At 39.3% G+C, this 8,463-nt stretch overlaps 1 protein-coding gene across 1 annotated transcript; it reads left to right on the top strand.

Moving 5' to 3' along the window:
- Positions 1–7,394, top strand: LOC306769560 (actin-related protein 2; the record flags this gene model as incomplete). Its single annotated transcript, XM_079258225.1, has 9 exons — positions 1–48; positions 931–1,041; positions 1,844–2,002; positions 2,983–3,112; positions 5,373–5,509; positions 5,595–5,744; positions 5,897–6,042; positions 6,143–6,275; positions 7,224–7,394. The coding sequence occupies 9 exons, from the start codon at positions 1–3 to the stop codon at positions 7,392–7,394; spliced, it is 1,185 nt and encodes a 394-aa protein (XP_079114351.1).
- Between the last annotated feature and the right edge of the window lie 1,069 nt (positions 7,395–8,463).

Raw genomic sequence — 8,463 nt, 5'->3', positions numbered from 1 at the left:
ATGGACAGCCAGGGGAGGAAAGTGGTGGTCTGTGACAATGGCACAGGGGTAAGTAAAATAGTCCAGAACATGTGTGTTTCCTAAAGAAGCTTATCACTGCAGTTACATTAATTGTTGTGGTATGCTATGCAGGTTATGGTCTTATTTCTTTCTGTTATCTTCATGAAAAGATGTATATTTAGGGTATCACACTGTATTTCTTTAGCATGATCTGGACTGTTTAATGTCAACCATATGAAGCAGGTCAGGTTAAAACTGTGCATACTCTACCTTGTTTTCACACGTCTGGACTTGTCACTATATTTCCTTTGGATGTGGCCATAAATGGTAGTGATGCTTTGAACAGAGCGCAGATTGGATTGAAAACAGGAAGCGACACTGGAGGTGTCAGAAGTAGTTCTGACACTTCAGAAGATGTTTTATAGTGTCGTTCTATAGTATTTAGTGTCAAATGACAGCCTTACCAACCATTAGATACTAGTCTATGTTTTATTTTTCTTCTCTTTTTTTGCCCATGCAAGTAGAGCAATGCACTGCTTCAGGCTAAGGAATGTGTGTGTGGAATACAGACAAGTCAAGACAGTGAAGTGGGAGGTGGCCTTGAAAGATCCTGTCGGTGGTGACTGGCATGGCATTTACATGTGGCACACTTCTTTGTTTATTCAAATGTTACAGCAGAATTGTTACACTTTTTGAAGCTGAATGAATTATATTAGTTCTGACTAAGACGAGTGGAAAAAATGTAAATCAGTTCAGTTTCTCAGGTGCATGTTAAGCTCAACACCAGATGGATCTGTACAGAAAGGGTTTATGCAAGTTTGTTTCAACCCTTTACAGAACACGAGTTTCACTCATCTAAAAAAAAAAAAAAAGACTTCACAGACTTGCGCAACAAATGTTCATGTGTTTCATGTTTGCTGCCTTGCACAGTTTGTCAAATGTGGCTTTGCTGGATCCAACTTCCCTGAGCACATCTTCCCTGCCATGGTGGGGCGACCGATCATACGATCTAACACCAAAGTTGGCAACATAGAGATAAAGGTAAGATCAATAGCTATAAATATAAAAAGCAGGATGAAGACTTCCCCGAAGAAGCCTTGCAAGAATTAGCAGATTACAACAGTGGGGGGGGAATATGAGAGAAAAAGACTGTAAACAAAGGATCACATTGAAAAAAGTTTCCATCCTCTTTCAAACTGTTTGCAAAGCAAGCCGGAAATAATTACCAAGAATAAGCACACACATGCAGCACTAACTTGTTCAGCTAATTAACTAGCTGACCTACCTTTCCTCCACCACTTACTCCTCTTCTGCAGCTCGTAAGTACTAAAGTGTCTTAGATCTGCACACCTGTTAGCTTCCTGACACAGATTGAAGTTCATAAACTCAAGTAACCTGAGATTATGACGATCACTCGGACCATTAAGCCTCCAAATCCCTGTTGGATTTCAGAAAGACCGATTATGGATCAGGAGAAGAAATGATTCTGGCACCAAATTAGCTCGTTTTGAATTATGAATATTTTTCTGTCAAATGATTTAGGCGTATTTTATCATTTAGACAGCACCAGTTCACAACATGTTTTTGCGCAGGTTATGTTAATGGGTGGCTGCTGGTGACAAAACATTGATGAAAATGAGGCATTAGGGATCTACGGTTACTATGGTGAAAAATAATTCATCAAGCATGCTTTTTTTCCTCCTTGTAAAACTGATAATTTAATGTCTTAATGTTAATTTTAAAACTCTTAGAGCTAAGCTACCAGTATGGCCAGTCACAAGCCACATACTCCCTTTTCCATAAAACATACATTTCCGGTCATAACGCTGATCTCTTCCACCAGGACTTGATGGTGGGAGATGAGGCCAGCGAGTGTCGCTCCTTGCTGGAGGTGTCCTACCCGATGGAGAATGGCATGGTGCGATGTTGGGAGGACATGCTCCTCTTATGGGACTACACCTTCGGTCCAGACCGCCTGGACATCAACCCATCAGAATGCAAGGTTTGCTAGTTGTGTCAATTATAATTGTATAATGAATGCATTTAATTTCACCTTGTAATACAATTTTAAGAAAAACTACCATCCTTAGAAGCATCAGAGGAGACACAGAACTCATGAAGGTGTTTTCACATCACATAAAACTCGTCTCTCAAAACTTTTTTCTTTGTGAAAACATGCTTTCAGTCATCAGATGTGACTTCAATACCCAGATATGTTTTTTTTTTTTTTTGTTAATTTCCGAGGTTACATTGAGTCAAAAAACCTACCAACACTGTGCCAAAACCCCTATTGGATGATACCATCACTGGGATGGCGTTGTAATGTTCACCCAGGTGATATCACATCGCTTCCACTCTTACTTGTTTGATTTAGGGTGTTACTTCCTTAAATTCTACACCATTATCAAGTTTTTGACATTTCACATGCAGTTGCTTTCAGGACCACCAGAAGTAACATATACTGTGAACATAATTGTAGTTTGTATGTGGTTACATGAACTAATAATGCATGGGGTCATTTTCAGAAGGTAAACAGCAGAGGCAGAAGGCTGCCTGTCCTTGAGCCGGGTTCTGCCAGAGGTTTCCTTCCTGTTAAAAGGGAGGTTTTTTTTTCCTTCCCACTGTCGCCAGTGTGCTTGCTCAGGATGGGAGATTGAGGTGGAGCCTTCAACTCAATCTGTTGGTTTCCTTAAACAGGCTATTATGAATTGGCTTTCTTTATGTTTTCTTCTCTGTCTGTAAAGCGTCTTGAGATGGCATCGCCATGATTTGACGCTATTTAAATAAAGTTGAATTGAATTGAAATTAAAACATCTCCATCCTCCACTGCACGTCATCTTTCGTAACGTTCAGCCTGGTGTTTTCTGCATAATGATGCTGACAAAAAAGACAGAGCACCTGTTACAAACCTTTGCCACAGTTCTTGCTTTTAGAAGATGAAACACGTTACTGATCAGCATGTATTTCTTTTTCTTCTTAAAGATCCTTCTGACCGAGCCGCCCATGAACCCCACTAAGAATCGTGAGAAGATTACCGAGGTCATGTTTGAGAAGTATAATTTCCATGGCATCTATGTGGCGATTCAGGCCGTCCTTACGCTGTACGCCCAGGGTAAGAGGACCACATTACATCAGGGTTCTGCCTGTACACTCTCTTACTAAATTAATGTAGAAGCTTTAAAACAGAGGTCTTCTACAGGGGGGTCTGTAAAGGTTGCTTGGGGTTCCTCAAAGTTTTAGTTGATCAGACCATTTTTTAAAAACATTTCCCTCATTTTTTCCTCCACAAATTTAAAAACACATTAAGATTAAACCAACATTTTGTGATGTTGGGATTAAATGGAGACAGAAGGTGTTTCTTTCAGTAGGAACTGAACACATTTAGTGACACATGGACTATGTCAGGCTGGGCACCAGTTTACTCACAGCACAACACTTGTCTAAACCAGTGTCTTCGAGCCTTATCCATACATCCATCCCTATTGCTGCTGTGACAAACACAAAAACTACACATTGGTAGCTTTGTCAGCTTTCCCATGATTGGCCGAGAGCCTATTTACTTACCGGCTGACTAACGTTCAAAACACATGTGCATGTGCCAATATCATTTACAAAATAAGATATGTTACATTACAGTAAATCCATTAATTCATTCATTTTCTAAATTGCATGGTCCAATTCAGGGTCCTAACGAAGCTGGAGCCAATCCCATCAGTCAGCAGACGGGAGGCAGGGTACACCATGAACAGGCCGCCAGTCCAACGCAGTGTAAAATAAATAAACAAGACAAACTATTTAAAGAAAAAGAAAAAAATATATGTAATTTAAATCACAGAAATTTTGTTAAATCAGAATAAGATATTCCAAGCTAAAACCTTGTTGCTCTTATCCATAGCAGCCAACTACGAGGCCAGTATATTATGATGCCAACTGTATAGACTTTATTCATTCATTCATTTTCCGAACCGCTTATTCCAATTCAGGGTCGCGGGGAAGCTGGAGCCTATCCCAGCCGGCTTTGGGCGACAGGCAGGGTACACCCTGGACAGCTCGCCAGTGTATGGACTTTAGTTTGAGCAAAAATGGATTATTTTGTCACTTGAGCAAAAAAGAGAAAAAAAAGGAAGGACACAAGGGAAATGTTCTCCTTCTCAGAAAAATAATGCAAGTGGTGATGCTGCACCTGCTGCTGATTTCAAAGCTGATGAGGACACAAATGAGAGAGGGCTTGAAATGATACTGATAACTATCTTGGATTTATGTTAAAGGAGACAAAAGGCACTGAATTGCCAACGTGTACCAGATGTATTGTGCATTATTTGGTTTATAAAGAGGATGAATCATGCTTTTAAAGACACACTGCAGAGCTTTTGCTTCTTTCCTCGTCACACGCCCCCTAGTGACGGCGAATTAGGCTACCTGACCTGTCAGCTCTCCAGCCAGCAAAAGACGATCTTACGATGAGTCTTTTTTTTGTTTCTTTCTCTCTTTCAATCTTCTTGTGATTCTTTTTTTTTTTTGTCTTGTCCAGCATTTAAGCAAGCAGACTGATGTTCTAGATGCTGTGTTCTGCTGAGCAAATTTATTTTGCAAAGGGGAGCTTTTATGGATACAATAATCACTTTGTATTTCTGGATTCTTATTTTATTTTTCTATTTGTTTTGGATAATTGTTCATATTACAGAGTTTATGCTGCTGGACCAGTCCGGAGAGGATAGAAGAGGGACAGAAAGAGAACATAAAGGAGAGAAAATAAGAGAAAGAGATCAATGCATACATGTATATACACATACATACTCACCTACATACACATCAGAATCACTTCTTGCGATTCTTTGCTAAATTTGCATGTTCACAAAAGCCAGTGTGTTTTCTAGCGTGAAGCAAAACGTCAAAAAAGCAACGTCACACAGCGTCCCCGATGTAAAAGTTGTATAGAGCAGTTTCTCAGCATCAGGTTTTGAAGCCAAAAAGTTACGTAATGCGCCTATAAAGGAAGCAACTCCAAAAGTGAGTTGGATGCACTGTATGCCACACAGACGCTGAATGGACGCATGGACTCGATCATGAAAAGTGTTAATATAGTCTCCAAAAGCTCACAGCTGTTGTACAGCGACAATGTCTGGGTCACTAAACTCGCACATCTTATTGATGTTTTCACTGAACTAATATAAGCTCACGGTACACATGTCAATCCGCTGCACGGTGGTCCCTGCTCCATCTCTGTATGCATTTGGGGGTCCTTGGCATGAAAAATGTTGAAGACCCGTACTTTAGAGTTTGATACCTCCCAGGTCCAAACATTATACTCTTTCAAATTTCTAAACATTAAATAACAGATTTGTTTAGTAATGCTCTAACAATGTCTGCAGGTTTGCTTACAGGCGTGGTGGTCGACTCAGGAGACGGTGTCACCCACATCTGTCCGGTGTACGAGGGCTTTTCCCTTCCCCACCTCACACGTAGGCTGGATATCGCAGGGCGCGACATCACACGCTACCTCATTAAGGTGAGCTGGTGTTGGGTGCCAAAACCAGAAGAATGCGTGTAAAAAAATAACAATAAACTATTTTTAATATTCTTGTTTTGATTAGCTCCTGCTGCTCCGCGGATACGCCTTCAACCATTCGGCTGACTTTGAGACCGTGCGGATGTTGAAGGAGAAGCTCTGTTATGTAGGATACAACATCGAGCAGGAGCAGCGTCTGGCCACAGAGACGACCTACCTGGTGGAGTCTTATGTGGTATGAATGATGGACCTTTATGCACCTTTTTATGTGGAATCTTCTTGAAAAGTCTCTCATCTATCTAACCAGGCTGAAACTATAATCCTTATATGTTCACTCCCACCAAATATGCAAACTTGTGGGTTTGTAATTCACTGTGCCTTTCGCAGCTCCCTGACGGTCGGCAGGTGAATGTCGGGGGTGAACGATTTGGGGCCCCTGAAGCTCTTTTCCAACCTCACCTCATCAACGTGGAGGGAGCAGGCGTTGCCGAGCTGCTCTTCAACACCATCCAGGCTGCAGACATTGACCTCCGGTCTGAGTTTGCTTCCTGCTTTCTTTGATAAATCTGTACAGCCACACATGTCATGTTATCTGACAGAGCTTACTCACGTTTTCCATGTTTTCCCACGCAGGGCCGACTTCTACAAGCACATCGTTCTGTCAGGGGGGACCACGATGTATCCAGGCCTCCCATCTAGACTAGAAAGAGAGATCAAGCAGCTCTACCTGGAGAGGGTGCTTGATGGAGACACGCAAAAACTAACTGTAAGAACTTTAAAAAAAAAAACAACAATATTAATAGTTTGACATCATTGCATCAAGGAGATACAGCAAGTGAATGAATGATTAGTCTATATACAATTGTACAAAACAACTCTATAAAACAATAGTTGTTTGGTAAAAAATAAATATCCTGATTTATTTTCTTGTTTTTAATTGTAGAACGTGCTATTCATCAGCAAACTGCATTTCCACACTAATGTACACTGCTCAAACACCTGGGGAGATTGCTCTGCATGTTTCAGGCATTGCTCCTTTATTTGGTTTCAGTCTAATAATAAATCTAGGAATAAATCACTCCATATCAATCAGTTCTAATGATCTCTAAGGGCCTACAGCCATTTATATTAATGTTTTGGTGTTTTTAAGCCTAATTTTGACCCTATCGCCTGAAAAATGCATCTGAAATGGAGACTTGTAGGAACAGGCAATGTTTTTCCAATTTTCCAGTTCTGGTAACCCTGTGTGAACCTTTATGGATTTTAGATATAGTTTCCTGTTAGCTGAGTGGCATCCTGTGGACTTATGTTGCTTCAATGGTTGGACGTGTCGTATATTCACATGATATTCGAAATAACTTGCAATCAGTTTTTCTATAACCTCCAACTAAGTAGTTTATTCTCCTCTGGCTTCAACAAGGCATTTTAATCCCCTAGAGAGATGTTTTGTGTGAAAATCCCAGTATATCTTAATAAATTACTGAAATAATCAGACCAGTCTGACTGGAATCAGAGTTCAAAGTCACTCAAATCTCCTTTCCTCATTGTGATGCTCAGTCTGAACTTCAGTAATTCATCTTGACCATGTGTGTTACACTGCTGTGATGTGATTGGCTGATGAGCTATTTTTGTCAACAAGCATTTGAACAACAAAGTGGTCGGTGAATATATGTGCTGTCTAAATAACTGTTCTTCTTACTGCTTACCTGCACAGAAGTTCAAGATCCGAATTGAGGACCCTCCCAGACGTAAACACATGGTGTTCCTGGGCGGCGCTGTGCTGGCCAACATCATGAAAGACAAGGATTCCTTCTGGCTGAGCAGACAGGAGTACCAGGAGAAAGGCCTGGGAGTGCTGCAGAAGCTTGGAGTGGGAGTCAGATGAAACAAGTTTAAAGTAAAACTGAAAAAGATATATATAAAAAAAAAGATTTTCTCAAACTTCTTTTTTTTATAAACTCATTCATTCTCCCCACCTTTCTTCCTATACAAGCCTTCATCCTTCTTTCAACTTGTTGGGTAATTCATTTGTACATAATAATGGGAAATATCTTCACAGTTCTTTTTATTAAACATTGTATTTCAGCTCTACATGGACTGTTTTTTTTAGTTTTTGAAAAGCTAGATTAATCAGCATTTTACCTTATTGTCTGACATTTTCACAAGTTCATAAAATGGCTTGTGTTAGAAATATCAGACAAATTCATACTGAAAAAACACATTTCCACCAAAGTGATTTATTTCTGCATTTGTTTGTACTTTTTAAGCAGGCTGGGCAGATTTACTGGTACCTCAGAATAACTACATGTTGAATAAAAAGACAATAAAAAGTACCATAATTCTTTAATGCACTTTATTTAAGTCTATTTAAGCCTCGTGATTTAACCTCCTGTCCTCTGTACTTGGGGGGAAAAAAAAACAACAAAAAAAAAACAAACAAAATATATATATATATATATATATATATATATATATATATATATATATTTATATACATATGAATGAGCAGTCTAATTTGAGCAGTCAGTTACGGAAAAAAATATAATTTAACAGAATTTTAGATTTGTGGTGTCAGTGTGTACAAGTCTAAAGGAAGCAAAGTAAATTAACAAATAAATAAAAAAAAAACTTTATATAATTTGAAAAAGGGCTCCCTACAATAAAGTTTCATTTTTATCTGTTTATTTTTTTGGCTCAAACAACCTATTATGTATTTAAAAACTTGTCATCAAACATTTAAATGTTGTGCTGTCTTAAATATGTCCCAAAATAAAAGAATCAGATCTATGAAGATCAGAATCCTCCACCCCTCTGATGTTGTGAAAAGATGGTTTCAGTGTTTGCTGCCATCTGGTGGTCGAGGTTGTTTAAGACACCCAGTTTACAGTCCAAAAAATATCATTAGTTAGCACTGAATTTGTCTTCCTTCAAGAACAGAAGAGAAGAATGACTGA

Source organism: Telmatherina bonti (genome assembly GCF_933228915.1).
Source record: "Telmatherina bonti genome assembly, chromosome: 18".
NCBI classification, from domain to species: domain Eukaryota; kingdom Metazoa; phylum Chordata; class Actinopteri; order Atheriniformes; family Telmatherinidae; genus Telmatherina; species Telmatherina bonti.
This window is presented reverse-complemented; position numbering and strand designations above follow the sequence as displayed.